The following is a 21,928-nucleotide window of genomic DNA, read 5'->3' as shown; positions in this document are numbered from 1 at the left end:
AAACTTCTTTAGAAGTAGGGGGTGTATCGGGTGCCATTCATTAAGAGTTGCAAGAAGCCCTTATGCTCCTTTATAGGATAAAAGAGCTAAAATAATATGGCCCTTCACCTCCAAAACAGGTGCATGCTGCCATCTGAAACAAAGGCACATGCAAGGCACAGGTATAGAGGTTTTGCTGGCTATTGTTTTGTGTAGGTTTGTACAACTCTGAGAGAAAGAGCAGAAAAAACAGAGAAGCCAGGAGAGTGGGCAGCAAGAAACCTTTAAGCCAGAGAAGGATTTGTAGCATGACCTTGTAAAAAAGTTGACACACAACTTTTGGGTCAAGTACTGCCTGGAAAGGGGCTTGGAAGTGTTAACAAAGAAACTGTCACCTGCTGTTTGAATCCTCCTGTGTTCAGGGAAACAGGACTTTATATATATATATATATTTTTTTTTTTAAAGAAACAATATTTCATCACAGTATCTATTATAACTTCCTCTTAACGAAAACAACCAGCAGGGCATCAAACTTCAGCTAAACACGTGGGTCAAAAACAGATAACTTGTTTAGTTTAAGAAACATGCAGGAAGACATATCAGAGAGATAAGATAAGACCTAAGTCTGGACAGAGGGGCAAACAAAGGAGAAGGAAACTAATGTAATATATTGAGGAAGGTGGAGTTTCTGCCCGTGCTTGACTGACACTTATACTTTTGAGAAACAAGGTGGGTGAGGTAATATCTTTTATTGGACCAACTTCTCTTGGTGAAAGAAACAAGCTTTTGAGCTACACATCATTTATTGTTAAGGCAGAGGTAGAGAAGACAGCACCTTAAGAGTTCAGAGCATAGTCTGATATTTCTCTTTGCTCTGTAAAAAAGAGACGCCCTCCAAAAAGAATTTAAAGTAACTAATACTGCTAATATGCACAGAGTCACTAGAACAAACAAAATAGGAGCATTTGAGATGACTATCACAGTCCCTTTACAAAGGTAGAACATTTTTGGTATGTTCCTTTACCTATCCTTGACTGACAGCTTTAGAACTGCCTCTAAATCTCAACAGGAAGAGCAGCAGCATCTTATCTCTTACTCCAGCCTCTTACTCCACTTTTTCATGTTCTCTGTATGTATAAATATATCTTCTTACTATATGTTCCATTCTATGCATCCGATGAATTGGTTTGTAGCCCATGAAAGCTTATGCTCAAAGAAATCTGTTAGTCTCTAAGGTGTCACAAGTACTCCTGTTCTTCTTATCTCCAGTGTGTGTGAAGTGGTGCAAACGAATATTAAAAAGCTGAAATTTTAGACAACCCTTTCTGTGAAAGACAAGGGAGAAATTTAAATTGAATCTTCATTCCAGAAACAGAAACAAAGTTAGTTTGAAGAAAGTTTCCCCCTCAAGACTTCTATCTCCACCATCCACCCCAACATGCTCAAAAATTAAACATAAAATAAGTAGTACAGTAAAAATAGAACACAGCACATGCTAAGAAAAAAAGTCCCATATGCATGAACATTTATTGTGGGAGATACATTCAGTTCACAAAGTAATCAACTTTTAGTCTTGATATACCTCTCTTTAGCAACTTCAAGTTTAAACTAAATGCCGATCTCCTCATTTTGAATTGCAAATTACTTTTCTAAATCACTTAACATCTATCCTTGAAATTTCACATGTCAACAGCTCATTAATATCTACAGTAAATGTAGCTCTCTGAAAAGAGCCACAGATTTTACATTTATTGAGACAGATAGCTGGCACACAGAAATAGGGCTCCTTCAATTACACTTTGGCAGAAGCTAACTTGAGTTTAAAATCTGTCTACAGGAATTTATGGCAACACTGCAATGACGTGACTATTTTGAATAAGATTAGCTGCCATTGATGGTGATGCTTGGACAGTGTTTATAAATCAACAGAGGCGAGTATTTAGGATTTTATAATAGTCCACTTCAGAATCATCTACCATTATCACCTATGCAATATAGTATGATCAATACAAACAGTGGTTGGAGATTAAAAGTGGTACAGTGATCAACACATGGTAATGAATGCAAGCAACACACACAAAATACTTCAAAATTTTACTTACACCTATTCCATATTTTATATCTAACTTCTTTAAACATTTGCAGAGAAAGGCAGACAGACATTCATCATAATAGTGTAGATGATACAAATAAGCATTTCAGTAGGCTCAAATTCCCATCTTTAGAAATAATTTAATCCATAATCCTCAAAGCATTAACCCAAGATACAGAATACACATTTTGAACATAGCAGATTTGAATAAGATTAAATAATTTGTAAATTCATCTAGAAATGAAGATCATAGAGTATTGCACGAGAATAAAATAAGAATATTCCTATTATTTCAAATCAGAAAAAATCTTGAAAAGTTTAGCAGAACTATAACTCCTCCCAAATAAAATCTATAATGCCCTTGACAATGGCTTTTTACAGTAGTACTTAATTTAAGATTAAATAGCAGATGACCATTGTAAAAATTTGACTATTAATTTTTTTTGTACAGTATAAATATGTCAGGTTCTCCTTTCCCCCAATATATGAATTCTAGTTTATGATGCATTGTGACCTGGCAAGCCTTTAGCTTGTACAAGATTTGGAAAATTTACTCCACAGCAGAAGAGTATCATTAGATGTGGAAATTCTCATTTTCATCATTAAAATGAAAGCAAAATCATGTATGAATGTAACTAAACAATTAAGGAAACAGTAATAAAAATATGCATTCCACAGATCTAATTGCTACCTACTTATGTGAGATTGTAGGCTGTATTTGCAGGTCTTTTACCATTACCAAAAAGACATGGATACTCTAACTCGAAGCTACAGTAGCCAGCTATTATTACATAGCTTAATAGACCCCTGTATACTAAAGTAGGAGAAATAAGGTGAGAAGCAATTACCAAATTCAACAAAGAACCGAATAGTAAATTCAGAATATTGTGTTTCTGTGGGAGGTGAAATCTAAAGTCCAAAATTAACTGATCATACTTTAGTAATTCTAGGTCTTAAAAGGTGCTTATTAATGGTCAAGTTTATTTTTTTAATACACATACCATATTCCCCTACAAATTTAGCATTTTACTATTCTTCAAACATTGCATTTTTCCATGCTTCAAGTACTGTTTGTAATTAACATGGCTCCTGTTTAAAGTATTTATGGATGCCTCATGCACAGTAACGAGATTTGCAGGATTCAGCACCTCTTCGGATTCTACCCGCTCTTTGCTGGCACTGTTGCAGATTCTCTACCACATACTTCTTGATGAAGTACTTCAAGATTCTTAAAGAAAAAGATATTTTCTATCTACAGGACATTCTCCACTCAACTCAGTTTCAAAATTACATTAAACTTGGAGCCTGAAGTATTGAACTGTGATGTCCTATAACCTTATAATGTAAAACACTTTCGGATTAACCAATTTCGGGACTGGCCAGTTCCCAGAGTTTTTGGGATACCCTAGGGGATGGTCTCTGGTCACCGTAACAAGGGCCAGGTTGATGCACATCACCTCCCACTGCTGAACAACCCTATTCTGTTCATGAACTGTCCCATCTCCCCTCACTGCACGGTACGGTCCCCTTTTGCTGCTACTGACTGAGGCAAGTTTTGTGCATCTCCATGTGGCATGTTTAATAAACTATTTTTGAATATTTTCATATAATTTGCATATGACCATACATTTCAGTTTATGGACAATACACACTTCCTCAGCTAGCTATGGGCAGGGGGGAGGACGAGGACAGGGAGCTCTACAAGCTTGGCAGCTACATGGCTAGGGCAGGAAGGGAGGAAAATAAGCATCTAAGAGTGCTGGATTAGGTGGAGGTGCTGGCAGATGTCTGGGACAGCTAAATTAGGGGAGTGCTGGAAGGTCTCTCAGGTAACTGGAAAGGCTCAAATACCTCAACGTTGCCTGGGGTAGTTGGATGGAGAGCTGGGATGTCTGAGGATCTGAAATAGCTGGGTGGGTGCTGGTTTTTGTCTGGGCCCTGGTAGCTGGGGAACTCGTGGATGTGGTCTCCATGGAGGGAAAAGGACTGGAATCTGGCTGAGGTTTCAGGGAGATAGAGAGCTAGGGTATGGCTATGAAGCAGTGGGTCTTCTTGGGGGGCAGAGGTCTGGCTGCAGATACAAAGGGTCTTACTGGGGGTTGTGGTGCACAGTGTGGAGCCAGGGCATGTGCTAATACTGAGCCCACCAGCAGACCTACTCCTATGAGTTTTCACAATTTTTAGTATCGTCTTTAAACCCCAACTGCTGGAATCACATTGCATGAGAATCTCAGCTTTCATTTAAAAAACAAAAACAAAAAAAAACGCATGTAGCCCTAATGGTTGCAGAGAAAAGTTTGCAAAATGTGAACCATATGCACTCTCAAGACGCAAAAGCTAGAAGGCAAATAAACCCAACATTCATTATTTTAAATGTGTGATTTTAAGCCAATTTTATGATTTTTAGTGGATAGATTTATGATTTGAACTTTTGGAATTTGCAGTAGTGCTGTTCGCACTTCCTCCCCTGCTCTCACTACGGGCTGCTATTTCGCTGCATGAATTCAGGAGCAAAGCAGTCAAAGGAGAAACAGAACTGAAATCATTTTAGTGGTACTTTTGAATGATCTCCTGTCAATGGATATCATCCTCCAGGACCTCTCTGCAGTACGCAACACTGTCAACCATGAGATACTGCTGTCTGACCAGAAAGAGGTGGTATGGATCGAGGATAATGCACTAAAACAATCCGAGTCTTTTCTAAAGGGACATACCCAATAAGTAGTGATGGGAAACTACATCTTTCCTATCAGACCCCACACTTGTGAAGTCACACAAGGATCAATTCTCTCTCCAATTCTTTTCAACATGTACGTGCAGCAACTAGATGAACTGGTCAGATGACATGGACTCGATGCCAGATAACACATAGCTCTACCTATCCTTCACCACCTACCACCTCAGTACTACCACCAAAATGGCCTACTGCTTGAATGAGATTAGCTCATGGATAAACAGCTAGGTGAAAATGAACCCAAGCAGGACAAGTGATACTGGTGGGCAGAGGATGAGCGAACACATACAACAGATGTTAGTCATAGTCATGTTGCTTAATGTACTATCGGAAGGCATTCAGATACTACAATGATGAGCTTGGTATGAGAACCTATCCACTAGAAGCCTGCCTCCACAGCAGCCTTCAGTGTCCACAGGTGGAATTAGACCTTCTAGATGAGCGAGGCTGAACTGTAGGTGGCAGGGCTACCAAATACCCATCACAGTAAATTCATGACACTTGGAAGCTCTTGGACAAATGACAGCAGGGAAGAGAAAACAACAGAAGGCTGGAAACTAGGGAGGCTGTGATAAATGAAGGGGGGAGGGAGGAAGAGCTCCCTTTTATGAACCCAGCCAGCCAGTTAGCTATAAAATCCCTCTTAGTAGCTGTTCTCTACTTGCTTTACCTGCAAAGGGTTAAAAAGTCTCACTGCTATGCATAGGTAAAGGGAAGTGAGTGGGCACCTGGCCAAAAGAGCCAATGGGAAGGCTAGAACTTTTTAAAATTGAAACAAGACTCCCCTTTTGTCTGTCTGTTGTTGTTCTCGGGGAGAGGCAGACAGGGAGCAGTTATGCTGTGAGAAGCTTGAAAAATTATCAGTATCATACCTAGAAACCACTCATTTAAAACCCCAGATATTTAAGTAGATCAACAAATGTTTAGGAAGATGCAATTAGGTTTATCCCTTTTATTTCTTTATGGCTTGTGGATTCCTCTGTGCTAACTCCAGGTGCTTTTGTTTTGCTTTAAGCTGGACCTCAAGAGAGCTATTCTTGATGTCTAATCCTTGTAATTTTTTTTTTTAAAATCTAGCAAAAGCCTAAATCCCAGATCTATTTTTTTCTTATTAATAAAATTTACCTTTTTTAAAAACAGAATTGGATGTGTGTGTCCTAAGAGGTTTGTGCTCTTGTTTAATTAGCTGGTGACAACAGCTGATTTCCTTTGTTTTTCTTCTCAGCTCTTTCCAGGGTGGGAGGGTGGGGGAGAGGGCTTGAGGGGGCTTGAGGGTATCCCATGAGAAGGAATTCCCAAGTGTGCCTTCCTGGGTTCTCAAAGGGGTTTTGCACTTGGGTGGTGGCAGCATCTACCAATCCAAGGTCAGAGAAAAGCTGTAAACTTGGGAGTTTAATACAAGCCTGGATTGGCAAGTATTAATTGTTAGAGTCCTTGCGGGCCCCCACCTTCTGCACTTGGAGTGCCAGAGTGGGGAAATCAGCCTAGACAGAGACCAAGTGGAGAGTAATAAAAAAAGTGGATGAAAGGTAAGAAAAGGCAACTTGCTGTAGGGAGTTTTCAGGATAGTTTGACCAAAATTTTCCAGCTTGGGTATCTAATGGTAGTCACCTAAAATGTGACCTGGCGTTTCAGGCTGGGCACTCAACTCCCATTAAAGTCAACAACAGCAATCTGTGCTCGGCACTCTGAAAACCAAGTCACTTTAATTTAGGACCTGGTGTACACTAGGAAATTAGGTCAGTTTAACTAGGTCATTCAGAGGTGTGAAAGGTCCACAACCACGAGTGATGCAGTTAAACCGACCAACCACCACTGTAGACAATGCTAGGTCAACAGGAGGATTCTCCCCTCGACCTAGCTACCGCCCTTCGGGGAGATGGATTACTCACGCCAATGGGAGAACCCCTTCCATTAGCATAGGTAGCATCTTCACTGAAGTGCTACAGCAGCACAGATGAGACAGTGCCACTGTAGCAGTTTGTGTGTATACAGGCCCTGAGTGTCTAAATCTGGGCTCCTACATTTGTACTCAGTTCAGCAACTCATACTTGAATCCAGACACTATCTTTTGCCCCATAAGATTTGTAGCTGGGTAACGGTTCATGTTGAGATTCTCACAAAGCTCTCCCTCACCCCTGCCCCCCAAAAGCGGATTTGCAACAGTAACTTTGGCTACACGTTTTAGAATCATAGAACCAGTCCAAGTCAGAGATTGTAATCTATTTCCGCACACTTAAATGATCAATGAAGTATAGCACTGGAGTAACTTACGAGTCAACATGTAGAACCCTCTGGCCACTTCTTGAGCATGCGGATGCAATGATAGATTCTGGCAAACCTATAAAATAATTTTATTAACAGTTAACAGTTTATAAAGTACATGCACTAAATAGAATAAGAGAGTTACTAGGTCAGTGCCATACAATTTAGCCAAAAAGACTCACATCTTTTTAGATTAAGCCTTTACACATTCATGCTAAAATATCAAATACAAAATTTTAGAGTCAATAAGAGGTTTTTTTAATATTATCCTAAGGAACTTACAGAACACAGCCACAGAATTTATTTATTTATTTTTAGATTACCCAGCATTTTGTCTTTGTAAATGCTATTAGCGTCTCTTTGTGGAATCTTGTCACCAGCCTCTCTCTGAGATGACTTGATATCAGCATTTCCTATGTGATACTGCCTGAAGATTTATGGGATGCTCAGAAGCGTCTACCTCACTGATACAGACACTGATATATTTGAAAATAAAGTTATTTTTACTATACTTCAGCCCAGAAATCAAAGTTGATAAATAGTAGTAGAGTTCTACTAAATACCCTGCCTACATGAGACGCCACTTACGGCAGATTAGGTAGATGTTTAAAATAGGACTATGCATGTTCTCTAGACTCTACTCCCCATTCAGCAGGTACTCTGTACGCAGCTAGATTCCTTTGAGCACCCAAGTCAGCACTAATTGAAATGAATGGGGCAGTTCACACCTCTTACAGCTATTCTTCCAGGTTTTTCAAAAGCAGGAAGATGTAACTGCAACAGTTAGCTTCAAAAATAAACTGAGGCCATGTCTTCACTAACAACATTAAAGTGCTGTGGCAGAAGCGCTTTAATGTGGCTGTGTAGTCATGGCACCAGTGCCGGCAGTCCCCACACCAGCGCAGCTCTCCCAGCGCTAAAAAAAAAAGCCACTACACCACACACGCACACACCCACCCACCCCCATGAGGGGAATAGCTCCCAGCGCTAGTGCGTGGTCTACACTGCCACTTTACTGCGCTGTAACTTGCAGTGCTCGGGGGGGTGTTTTTCACACCCCTGAGTGAGAAAGTTGCAGTGTAGACAAGGCCTGAGTGCATCTCAGCCATAATAGCTATAGACTTAAAAATTAAAGTTAAAGCTTTGGAGAGCAAAGTGGTAGCACAAAAGACACTGGTATACCATACTGCCAATACCAGCCCAATCAAACTCTCTTTCAAATATTCTGATTGCCTAGTTACAGGGGACGCAATAAGAATGGGTGACAGTAAATCTTAGGAATCATGACCTGACTTCTGTTAGAGCTGCCTAAACTATATATTCAGCTAGAGAGAGAAACTAAGGAGAACTATAGGTTCTCTATCTTCTCTATTTCCTCAGGCACAATACCACTTCTACTCTTACTAAAAGGACACAGTAAGGTTTCTTCATCTTGCCAACCTGATAATTCACTTCAAATACATCATGTAGCATCTTAAAAGGTTCTAAAGGACAAGTAGTTACTAACTTTAAAAGTGTGCTAAGAAAATTAACATCAGTCCTCCTTGAACTCGTGTGAGGAACTCTTATGTCTACACTACAAAATTAAGTTGACTTAAGAAGTTAGCTGTAGCTCATGAAAGCTTATGCTCAAATAAATTGGTTAGTCTCTAAGGTGCCACAAGTACTCCTTTTCTTTTTGCAAATACAGACTAACACGGCTGTTACTCTGAAACCTGTCATTAAGAAGTTAGGTCAATCTGCAGCCACCACAGTAATTAAATAGGCTCTTTGTGTCCACACTGTATTCCTTCTGTTGTCTGTGCACATCCTCACCAGGAGTGCCTGCACTGACTTAAGCTGGGCACTGTAAGGCACTGACAATCCTGGGGCACGAGGGCTCCAGCTGTCAGCCCCGGGACAGCGGGACTCCAGCTGTCAAAGGCAGCAACAAATGATGTAAGCATCACAGTGTCTGTACGGATGCTACGTCAACCTAACTACATTGATCTAAGCACTATGCCTCTTGGGGAGGTGGAGTTATTAGGTCAGTATAGCAGGTGAGTTAAATCCGCAGGAAGAACTCTACAAGAGGCTCCCCTGTATATACTGGGGTTGCGTTCTTGAAAAAGGTGATGGATACCGAAACGACATAAACTGGGGAATTTTTCCCTATAACAAATAATGTAATAAGGGGAGGATACGTTCACCACACTCACTTATGACGATGCTCTTTTCACCTACAGTGTACCTTTTTATAATTAGAGGTTATATAGTACACATTTTACACATAAAACATTGAATAAAATAATGTAGAACCTGTGACGTTATAGGATTAAAATATGACCATGTAGATCATTGTTGCTACAACTGTTATATAATCGCAACAAATATTGTACAAAGATTGTCAAGTAAGGTGTCTATGGAAAGGTTAGGATTTGTTGAATATGATTATGCTATTTGTATGCATGTATCATTTTTGTATTTGAAGTTATGAGTATTGGCTCTAAACCTGGATTTCAAATGTTTGCTCCTGGGCTAACACCCACAAGCTAGTTAGCCAGCACATCTTGGAAGGACTATTCAAATTGAGTGGCCCATCAAAAGAACATTTAACTCACAATGGAAGACCCTGCACCCCCATTTTCATCCTTATAATATGATTGTGTGGTATCCAATGCAAAGTTTGTCATGTCCGGTGTCTTTGGAAGGCTCATGATGCACTGAACATTGTTGTTATAATAATGTTGAAGGTTGTAATTTACTGTATATAGTTATGAGGCTGAAAATGTGTCCTCAAGGCTTAAAACAAGCCCAGGCAAAACTTTCCAGGAACAGAGGGGCAGTTCACACCTCATCAGCACATGTATGGGACAAACTCAGCCCAGCCCAGCCCAGCCTCACAAGGCAGCAACAAAGGAGCTCTTGGACTCCTGAGAGAGTCACCCCTCTTCCCTTATCAGTCAGGGACTACAAGGAGGTAATGCTCACCTGACCCTGAAGGGGGGCGGGAGGGAGGGCAAAGCCAAGAGGGAAGAACATGATAAAAGGGAAGAGACATTTGCCTTGCTCTGCCTTTCTTCTCCACCTCCATCTACAGACATCACCACCAAGCAACTGAAGCACTGATCAAAAGGGGAAAGCCTAGCTGAAGGGCAACCAGCCAGGCTGTGGTGAGAAGTATGTAAGTTTTTAAGGGCACTGAAAGCGTTAAGATCTTAGAATGCATTTTGCTTTTATTTCATTTGGCCAAATCCAACTTCTTGTGCTTTGACTTATAATCACTTAAAATTTCTTTGTAGTTAATAAATTCTAAATTCTACCTGAAACAGTGCTTTTGGTTTGAAGCATGTCAGAACCTCCCCTTGGGATAACAAGCCTGGTGCATATCAATTTCTTTGTTAAATTGACACACTCATATAAGCTTGCAACATCCAGCGGGCATAACTGGACACTGCAAGATGGAGGTTCCTAGGGCTGTGTCTTGGACCAAAGATATTGGCTAGTGTCATTTGGTTGCACAATCCAAGCAGCTGACTTGCTAGAGGCTGTGCATGAACAGCTCAGGAGTGCGGGTTCTCACAGCAGAGCAGGGTAAGGCTGGCTCTCAGAATTGAGGTGTAGTGGAGTAACCTAGCAGTGGAGTGGTGCAGATAACACCAGGGGAACGTCACACATACCTACCCTGAAGGGACTTTCTTGTGAATGTACTGTTTGAGATATAGATAATGATTTTCTGCTGTGACTAGGCGAATTCATGCATGAACATATGACTTGCCCACGTGACTCCAAACTCCATCTTTTTCCTGCAATTTTCCACTAGCTGTGCTGAGGGCTTTGTTTGAAAACAGTGAATTTCCCTCCACATGGCGGAAGCTATAAAAAGGCCCTGGAAACATCTCTATTTTGCTTCTTTCCTGCTCAAACCTCTGGACTATGGACTTATATTAATGGGAGCATTCTAACCAAGGGACTGAGGTCCTTCCAATTATTAGGAAGCAACCAGAGACTTATCAAGCCAGCAGTTTATTCCATCACTGCAACCCTGAACCAAGAACTTTGCAATTACTGTATGTATTTGATTCTTTAACCAATTTTAACTTCCACCTTTCTTTTTGGTAAATAAAGCTTTAGATTTTACATCTGAAGGATTGGCATCAGTGTGTTTTTGGGTAAGATCTGAGTTATATATTGACCTGGGTGTGTGGCTGGTCCTCTGGGATCAGAAGAACCTTTTGTTTGATGAGACTGGTTTCAAGGAACAACTCATCTTTAAATCCAGTGTTTTTGGTGGTGATACAAGGACTGGAATATCTACAGAAACTGCTTACCTGACTTCTTGTTAGCCAATGTGGTGAGACTGAAGTTTACTTTGTGCTGGTACAGCTTATGGAGGAATAACCAGTTTGTGGTGTGTTTGCACTCTCTCAGCAATTTGTCCTGAATTTGTTATTGTCAGTTGTGACCCACATAGGCACGGTTACAGAACCCTACTAATACCATCCAAACACATAGAACATTTTAATACAATAAATACAGTGTCAATTACACTAAGCTTAGTTATGGGTGGTGGCTGGGTTTTCTTCGGCTGGGTTTTCGGTTTCAGAAGTCTTAAAAAAGGATTTTATTGACATCTGCTCTCCTGCATGAATCTTTGAACTACAGATCTCCCTGTAGCAAGCTATTGTACCGAGAGCCCTGGAGACTTTGGCAAACCGTTCACAAAATGGATCCCCACTCTGTATGATTTCCGTTATCTCATCCAGCAATCCAAAGAAATGGGAGAGATTCTTTGTCATCAGACTCCTGGCTTCCAGCCCTACGTCATCGTCATGATCATCCTTGCTTTCTTCAGATATCCTGTCAGTTGCTCAGCATGAAACTCCAACAACTCCTGTACATCCTCCTCGAAGCCAACATCCTTCGCCAACTTGACATTTTCTTGCTCGGGAGCAGGAACAGCATCAAATCCCATGAAGCTGTGGACAGCATCTGGCCATGCACAGTGCCAAATGCTGTTCATCCATTGCAAAGTGACCTCTTCGCACTACGCAACAATGTTTTCCACACCATTCAAGATGTTGTAGGACTTCCAAAACTCCTTTACAACGGGCTTTCCTTCACCTGCCATCTCCTTAATCAGCACAGAGAACGTCCTCTATAGGTAATAAGCCTTGAATGTGGTCAGCGGATGCAAGTACAGTACTGTAGAATAGAGGAACGTGTTCCAATTCATGTCAGTCCCGATCCGTGCAAACAACGGATATGCAGATCAGGACCAACGTAAATTGGAACATGTTCCCCTATTGATGAGTGATGGATATCTGAAACAACGGATAAGGGGGAGATGTATACCGGGGACTCCCTGTAGAGCGAAGACGCTTACACAGTTAAGTAGATGTAAGGCAGTTTGTTGACTTAATTCTGTAGTATAGACCAGGTCTCAGACTATCAAGTGATCATTTGTTTAGCTCAAACCTTAGGAAAAACTGAAGACTTGTACCAGATTAAAAAATGCTAAAATATTAAGTATTATGTTTAAAAATGTTTTGCCTAGTCCTGGTTAACCCTAGAACCCAAGACTAGATAACACTAGGAGGATCCAGACATCAAATGCCATATTCTAATGTCTTGAACTCAAGAAAGTCCACACTTAAAATCTACACTCAAACGCCATGGCTATGCCAACCTAACCCTCAATATAGAAGCAGCTAAATCACAGGAGAATGCTTCTGTTGACCTAGCTACTTTCGCTCAGGAAGGTGGTGCTCCTACACCAATGGAAAAACCTCTTTCGTCACTGCAGGCTGCATCCACATTATGGGGTGGTGTCATAGCTATGCCACTATACTCCCCAAAGTGTAGCCATGGCCTCACGTTCTTATTTAGGGCTCGTTCACATTAAAGTCAACAAATTATTTGCCAGAATAAAAACTGCTGGATTTAGAATGCAAACTCAATTGCTTCCTTTCCCCTGGGTCCTAAGACTTTGATCGGAACAACTCTTCTACCCAGCTCAGGTTCTCTAGGGCAGTTAAAAATTCCTCCCCCTTCCCCCCCAGAATTAAATCAGCATTATTATCCACTTTATTCACATAAAATTACAAAAATCAGATTACAAAAAAAAGCAGAGAGAAAAAGTATTACAAAATATTTAGCCAACCTAAATAGAAAAATACTTACCTTTCAAACCGCTTCATTTTCCTTGAAAAGTTTCCTTTGTCCAGTACAGTTAAGTACTAAACAGTATGCTGCCTGTAACTTTTAAAATACTCAGTTACAAACAAATGCCTACATCAAGCCTTAAAGATGATCAAATTAATGACTTTTGTACAATGTCAACAAAATATGAGTGTCTTCCTTATTCAGGAATCAGCATGACCCATGGACTATTCTATTTCAAATCATCATATGCACTAAGGTAAAATTTCAGATTTTCTTGCAACTTTCATTTTTAAGACCTACCACTTTGAGGGATCGTGAAAATTGTCATCTCAACTAGCAAAATACAAAAAGTTATGAAGATTCAGTGCAACTTTGTTGTGTCACTGACTACTTTACTATGATGAAATACCATGCTATACATGGCTTTTATCTTAAAAAAAAAAAAAGGAACAATTGCATCCATACTGGGAAAGTTCATTCTGTTTGCTAGACAATTCCATAGGCAAAGGGCACTTCAAATAGGCACTGCGCTTCCCTGTAGCAGTGTTTCAAACTTTCAAGAAATGTTCCATTTCTATGTGCACATTGAGCCAATTGATGTTCATTTACGAATCATATTACGCATAGGCTTTCAGCTCTTTCTCTGATATACCATGCAATGTACCAGAATATCTTATTTCAACAGACAACACCTCTAGTTTGTGCCATTTGGCCCCACCACCAGTTTCAGAAGCCTCTAAATCTTAAAGCAATACATACAAAGATTTCAAAACCAGCATTTGCAATCTAATAATCTTATTTTATGTTTATTACCTTACACAAACACCCCAAACATCCAAAAACCATTTTACAAACTATAAACATGCCGGGTCACCACTGAAGTGCAGCAGCCTCTAAGGATGAAAGTAACAGCAATACTAGGTAACTATTTAGCACAGCAGATGACTACTGTATTCAATTGAAAATGCAGGGCTAGTTTTTGATAGACAGAATGTAATTACCCACATGAAATTTGACTAGAACAGCTGTCCTAAATTGATCTTGAGCAAAATGCACAGGGTTCTTTCATAATTACAAGTGGTCAAGACCTTGGTTTTACATCTTATCCGAAAGATGCTACACCTCCAGAAACAGTGCACCTAATGCAATACCAGGGGAACCTCTTCAGCGTTTAATCAAAGGAAGAAGTACCATCTAAAGAATCATGAACCAAGCATAAATCTAAAAGAGTGAAATTTCCCATCCTACTACCCACTAAGCCTGAAGAGTTTAAGATTTGACAAGATTATAATTTGAGGAGGTATGGCAGGAGTGTTTGTTCTGTAAGAAAATCTAATTACGGTAATATACCTTAAAGATGCCAGGATCCAAGCCTCCTATGTATCAGTTATCATGGCTACTTTCATAAACAATTTAGGTGCTTCCAATTCCAATTCAAGTACTTAACACCTTAAATTACATGACTATGTCACATCATGTGTTTAAACTGTTTTAAACACACTGACAAACTTGAACGACATAACTGACAAATATGCTGTTTTAAATAATTAGTAGTAGTAAGTATATTTTATTCCTAATTAGTAACACACGTGTAGATTAAAAATCTTTTCCTACTTCTTTTGTCCATTTTACATCATTTAAGTGTCTTCTCTTTGGTTTCCAGTTAACTAAACAATTTATGTAACTTTTCCATGCCAGCTGTGCAATTTATGGATAGCCAAAGTGTATCTCATGAATCATCTACCGTCCTGTTACTGCATTTAACACTGTCCGACCTAGATATAGTCTCATAAAAACTTCTCTCTATCAGCTATTCCAGGGTGCTGAAGTATCCAATCCACCTATTGCTACATACTAGTAGTGACAGAAGATGAGGTCAGCACACGGCTTCATGTTTTGCTTCAAGAGACAAAGTGCTATAAGTAGATAATTTGTGGGCAAGAGTAGTCGCCTGTGGACAGTTGTGGAAAAGTTACAAGGGATACAAACCCACATGAAAAAAGAATTAAGACATATTCTGTTAAATATTGATTGCTTAGCTCTTTTTAAAATTCTCTCCTTATGAAATGGTGGATTTTGTCAAAGATTACACTTCTATATACAAATGGACACAACAGAAAAGATAGCGAAGAAAAAGATACATCATGAGCTACGAAATATTTGAAAATAGCATTGGTAGATTATTAAATGTAAATTTAGCAAGATCTCAGAGGTTAGGATTACTCCCCATTCAGCGCTTTAGGCTTTAGAGGTATTCTCTCCAATTTCTATGTGCATCATTGGCCTCATCCAAATCCTGTTGAAGCTAATAAAAAGATTCCAGTTGACTTCAATGGGCTTGGGATCAGGATCCATGTGACAGGGAGATCAGCTGAGATACTTCCCATACTCCCAAGAGTCCCTAGATCTCCCCTCTTGAGAATCACTAAGTTAATTTTTGATGGAGTGTCTCTAGCTGTGGAACTTGCACCTTCTGTTGTTAAGACAGAAATAGAGGTTTACTTTGAGTACAGCACACAACACATCTGTTTGATCAAGCATTTGTTTAACTGTGAAGTATTTGTCTCACTGAGATTTTAGTTGTACTGCACTGGGGCTACACATAAAAGTGGAATGGTTATTTGTGCTGTCTAATGCATGAAACAATGTGATATTGTTTTTGTTTGTCATATACCTAAATGTCGGTACTGGCCACACACAAAAAAATAATTAAATGAATAAACAGTTGCAAAGGAAACAACCTTGAACTCTGAGGAAATTATTTTTAGCTTTTTAAAGTGTATTTACCTATAAAACTTAAGTCTTACACAAACTCTGTTAATGATTTGGTAATATACTATTTAATGTATTTTTAACAAGCTTTTCAATTTATCTTTAATACTACATTTCAGATCTACAGATTTTAAAATTTGAAATCTGCCTACTTTTCAGGGCCATTTATACCTTTCCACTTCAAATTTAAGTAAAAAGCATTGCTTCCTTGTAAACTATTCTGCAATGAAATTCTAGAATTAAAAATAGTGAAAATAAGAAATTTTCACATAAGTTAAGATGACCATTTTCTTTATTATAGGAGAAAAGTTTGCAGATCCATTACAGCAAGTTTTTCCCCAGCTTGCAGCGCCTTGGAGGCGGAACCAAACGTGTCAATCACAGCAGGCCGAGAGCAGCCATATCAAAGAAGATCCAGACAGTTCAAGGCACTTCCAAAGTTGCTTCAGCAAGCTAATTCTTTTAAACTTTAATCTACACATTACTGAATAGAAGAAATTCATATAAACACTTTATTCCTGGGGGGATTCTGCAGGACTGCACACCCGCAGAAAACAGCCTCCACCCCTCCAGCCTCCCACAGATTTCCTGTGTTTCCCTGCAGAAAACAGCAGAGAAGCAAAAGGAAGCCACTTATTGGGCAGTGGGGAGGGCAGCAGGGGGCAACCATGGTGCAGTTTTTTGGGGGCAAGGCCTGGGGGGCACACAGGGTTACATGCCACTGCCCCGTCATTCTGCAAGCAGAGCTGCCCAGAAGGCTGCATCTCTGCTCCGCTGACTTTGTGGCTAAATACCGCCTCCTGGTCCTAGTGCCAATCGTGCTCCCCTTCTGTGTGCAGGGAGCCCTCCTTTTTTCTGTACAACAGTGAGTACCCGCAGTGGCTCTTGGTAAGGGGAGTGGAATAGGGCAAGGGGAGGGGAATGTGGGAGTGGTGGAAATGGAGAGTAAAAGGGGACAGGGGAATCACAGGGGGGGAGCGGGAGCCAAGCATGCAGCATCCCCTCAGCAGCAACTGGGCTTCCCTGTTAAGCAAGCCCATTGAACTCTCACTCTGACAAGTCATAGCCACCTACACCTGGACCCCTCTGACAAGCCCCCCACACCACTGATCCCCCAACCAGCTGCACCTGGACCCTCACCCCATCAAGCCCCACTAAGTCCCCCACACCCAGACCCTCCCACACCAAGCCCCATCTCCCCACACCCAGACCTCCACCACCTTCACCTGGATCCCGAGTCCCATTGCCATGCCCCTGCACCCGGAACCCCACCAACGAGCGTCTGTGCATCCAGATCTCTCACTGAGCTACCCGCACCCAGATTGCCCCACACAGAAACCTCTCACCCCACACCTGGATCCTGCTGGGCTGAGCCTGCCGACCCAAACTTGATGCACCTGGCACGAAGCGGGAGGACCCCAGGGTATTTCTAGGGCAGGCCCAGTCCTTGCAGTGTCTCAGGGGCAGTTCGGGGGAAGTGGGGACTTCAGGATGATCTCCCAGCTCAGTGCAGCCAGTGGCCTGTGCTCCCCACTGCCATGCTGGAGCCACATTTATTTATTGACAAATAAAATTTGTAGAATTTTTAAAAAATTGTGCACATAATTTTTAGGTGCAGAATTCCCTCAGAAGTAATACTTCCTTACTTCAGAGCAACTTTGACTTTCATTCCAACCACAGGAAGACTGATTTAGATTATAAACTCTTTTGGAGCAGGGACTGTCCTTGTTCTGTGTTTGTACAGGGCACAAAGCAGGGTTACATAAGGGCTGACTCAGACCTTGTCAAAGAGGATAGGCGCAAAATAGTCTGAAATAAATTGTGGACCTTATGCCCTTCTTGCTCCTACTTACATCCTTCCAAAGCGGATTGTTTGGAGCAGAGTGAGAAAGTGATGGGACATGGCCAAGTTGCAGCAATTGAGCAAGTTAGTCCAGATGCCATGGCATGGCTGACCAAAGGGCAAGTGGGTTTGGGCCAGCCCAAACAGGTGTGTGCTTTCCTGACAACTTTGCCATTTCTTTGGTTGCCTGTGCGGTATTCCTGCCAGAGAGGCCTGCCCAGACATGCTGTGTTGGAAGCTGCAGCAGCCTATACCACAGAATCAGAAAGGGGTGTTTTGAGCAAGCTTGCCACAAACACCTCCAAGGCTGAATAAGATGCTAGTAATGCTGGTTATCCATTAAGCCAAATACTAAGAAGAAGAATCTCTTTTCGGTTTTGTTTTCTTTTGTTCTGAGCAGGAGGACTGGTAAAGCCTCCTGCAGCTCCTGGACACTGATTCATCTTGCTGAGTCTTCAAAGGTATGGCCACACCCAGCCTGCCTAGATTGGTTAGTCTGCTTCTGCCTCCAATCACCTGCAAGCAGGGATTCAGATTTATTGTAAGTGTTTTGGAAACTTTTCCTGAAAGAATCAGCCTAAACTTCATTAATGGTAATGTGATCCATAAGTAAAAATACAATAAATATACTGGTATTATGTAACTAGATTGCCTCAAAATTATGTATTAAATATGGCAATTTTTATTAAATATTTATTAAATAAGGTGCCAATATCAACTGTAGTTCCACTTACATGAAGAAATAAAAGTTAGGTATGACTAAATTTCAATTCAGTGAGCTCTCACAGGTCAATTTTCAAAGCTGGCCAGTCAAAATCTAGTGCTTCAAAGAGGGGAAAAATTAGGGCTGTCAACCGCAGTTAAGTCACGTGATTAAATAAAATTAATCGCAATTAATCAGTTTTAATCAGACTGTTAAACAATAGAATACCAATTGAAATGTATTAAATATTGTGGATATTTTCTACAGTTTTATATCAATTTTAATTACAACACAGAATAAAGTGTACAGTGCTCACTTTATATTTTTATTACAAATTTGCACTGTAAAAATTATAAAAAAAAATCTTATTTTTCAGTTCACCTCATACAAGTATTGTAGTGCAACCTTCATCGTGAAAGTGCAACTTACAAATAGATTTTTTTTGAATACATAACTGCACTCAAAAACAAAACAGTGTAAAACTTCAAAGCCTACAAATCCACTCAGTCCTACTTCTTATTCAGCAAGCCACTAAGACAAACAAGTTTGTTTACATTTACGGGAAATAATGCTGCCTGCTTCTTATTTATGTCACCAGAAAGTGAGAACAGGTGTTCAACATGGCACTTTTGTAGCCAGCATTAAAAGTATTTACATTCGTATGCCCCTTCATGCTTCGGCCACCATTCCAGAGAACATGCTTCCATGCTGACGACGCATGTTAAAAAAAACAGTATTAATGAAATTTGTGATTGAAATCCTTGGGGGAGAATTGTATGCCTCCTGCTCTGTTTTACCTCCATTCTGCTATATATTTCATGTTATGGCAGTCTCGGAGAATGACCCAGCACGTTTGTTTTAAGAACACTTTCACTGCAGATTTGACAAAACCCAAAAATGGTACCAGTGGGAGATTTCTAATGACAGATACAGCACTCGACCCAAGGTTTAAGAATCTGAAGTGCCTTCCAAAATCTCAGAGGGACTAGGTGTGGAGCATGCTTTCAGATGTCTTAAAAGAGCAACACTCGACCCAAGGTTTAAGAATCTGAAGTGCCTTCCAAAATCTCAGAGGGACTAGGTGTGGAGCATGCTTTCAGATGTCTTAAAAGAGCAACACTCCAATGTGGAAGCTACAGAACCCGAACCATCAAAAAAGAAAATCAACCTTGCGCCGGTGGCATCTGACTCAGATGATGAAAATGAACATGCAATGGTCCGCACTGTTTTGGATCATTATCGAGCAGAACCCATCATCAGCATGGACACGTGTCCTCTGGAATGGTGGCTGAAGCATAAAGGACATATGAATCTTTAGCACATCTGGCATGTAAATATCTTGCAATGCTGGCTACGACAGTGCCATGTGAATGCCTATTCTCACTTTCAGGTGACACTGTAAACAAGAACCAAGCAGAATTATCTCCTGCAAATGTAAACAAACTTGTCTGTCTAAGCAACTGGCTGAACAAGAAGTAGGACACAATGGACTTATTGGCTCTAAAGTTTTACACTGTTTTGTTTTTGAGGGCAGTTTGTTTTTTACACATAATTCTACATTTGTAGGTTCAAATTTCATGATAAAGAGATTACACTACAGTACTTGTATTGGGGGAACTGAAAAATATTTGTGTTTTTTACAGTACAAATATTTATAATAAAAAATATAAAACGAGCACTGTACATTTTGTATTGTGTTGTAATTGAAATCAATATATTTGAAAATGAGGAAACATCCAAAAATATTTAAATAAATGGTATTCTATTGTTTAACAGCCCAATTAGTCGAGATTAATTATTTTAGTCACCTGACAGCCCTAAAAATAATTCTACAGCAAAAATATATAATTGACCTTAATATAATCCAAAATTTACTTTTAGCTTTCCCACTTCACTGTTTGATTAGCAACTATTTATTATTACGCAATGCCCCACATGTGCAAGGCTCTTTCCAGTAATTACGATGGACAAGTTTCCTGATCCAAGCAGCTTATATAACATACAGCTGCAACTGTTTGTAGGAAGTGTCTTAGTTCCTGAATTACTCAATGGAAATTGGATCTTTCCACTGTACAACTAATATGCTTGTGGCAAATTACATAGGACTTTTGTAGCAAAAGGTTTAAAACATTTAATTCAGTTAAATATATCTATTAAACAAGCCAGGAGAGGCACTTAATAAAAAAAGTGTTGGAGGGAACCATTGAGCAAAGGAATGCAGGAAGCAAGCAGGCACTTTCAATACAGCAGTCTTCTGTAATCACACAGCTGACCCACTGTAGTAAGTTTTACTTGTATTTAAAACACAGTAACTGCTAATTCTGGGGGAGTTCACTGGATAGTCCTAATAGCAAGATCCCTGCAATAGTTAGAACTTGTAAGGCATTCATGTATTGTGGTGACAAGCAATGCATGAATGCCTAGATTCAAAGTGTAACTAGCTTGTGGATTTTACCAAAAATATATATATAAAGCAGGGATCAGAAACCTTTGGCATGCAGCCCTTCAGGGAAATCCGCTGGCAGGCCGGGCAGTTTATTTATCTGCAGCGTCCGCAGGTTCAGCCAATCGCGGCTCCAACTGGCTGCTGTTCGCTGATCCAGGCCAACGGGGGCTGCGGAAAGCGGCGGCCAGCACGTCCCTCAGCCCACACTGCTTCCCGCAGCCCCCATTGGCCTGGAACGGCGAACCGCAGCCCGTGGGAGCTATGATCAGCTGAACCTGCCGACGCTGCAGGTAAACAAACCGTACTGGCCCACCAGCAGATTTCCCTGACGGTCCATGTGCCAAAGGTTTCCGATCCCGGATATAAAGTAGCAAAAAGGTTTGGGTTTTTTGTTTTTTTGGTGGTAGGTGGTGCTACAGAACACTAAAGCAAGATATTTCTGGTGCTACAGCAGCCGCAAACTGAGTAATTGAATGAAGTATTTAGAAAGGAAAAACTATTCTTGAATTTAAACAAGACGTTCTGATTGGTCAAAGGAAGAAGCAGCACCACATGCCTTTTTAGCTTTTTACCTGATTAAACAAAATCAATCAGCCTCACCAAAGGCTCTTACGCAAAGTAAGCTGCCACCAGAAAAGAGGGAAGGTGCTCTCATGAATTGGTAACTGATTAAAAGACAGAAAACAAAGGGTAGGTATAAATGGTCAGTTTTCAGAATGGGGAGAGGTAAATAGTGGTGTTCCCCAGGGGTCTGTTCTGGGACCAGTCCTATTCATAAATGATCTGGAAAAGGGTAAACAGTGAGGTGGCAAAATTGTAGATATAAAATTACTAAAGATAGTTAAGACCCAGGCAGACTGTGAAAAGCTACAAAACAATCTCTCAAAACTGGGTGACCGGGCAACAAAATGGCAGATGAAATTTAATGTTGATAAATGCAAAGAAATGC

General features: G+C 40.5%; 1 protein-coding gene across 6 annotated transcripts in view; it reads right to left on the bottom strand.

Annotated features, from left to right (window-relative positions):
• The window catches only part of CHM (CHM Rab escort protein), a 134,525-nt gene that overhangs the window by 101,278 nt on the left and 11,319 nt on the right, over positions 1-21,928 (bottom strand). For all 6 annotated transcript variants that reach the window (XR_013347120.1, XM_077826582.1, XM_077826583.1 and 3 more), the window contains exon 2: positions 7,081-7,147. Coding sequence is in view for 5 of the 6 variants with exons in the window: in XM_077826582.1 (XP_077682708.1) it covers positions 7,081-7,147 (67 nt within the window). In the remaining variant the exon portion in view is untranslated. The remainder of the gene's footprint in view (positions 1-7,080; positions 7,148-21,928) is intronic.

Source organism: Eretmochelys imbricata, chromosome 9 (assembly GCF_965152235.1).
Source record: "Eretmochelys imbricata isolate rEreImb1 chromosome 9, rEreImb1.hap1, whole genome shotgun sequence".
NCBI classification, from domain to species: domain Eukaryota; kingdom Metazoa; phylum Chordata; order Testudines; family Cheloniidae; genus Eretmochelys; species Eretmochelys imbricata.
The sequence above is the reverse complement of the archived record's forward strand: the minus strand, read 5'-3'. Positions and strand labels throughout refer to the sequence as shown.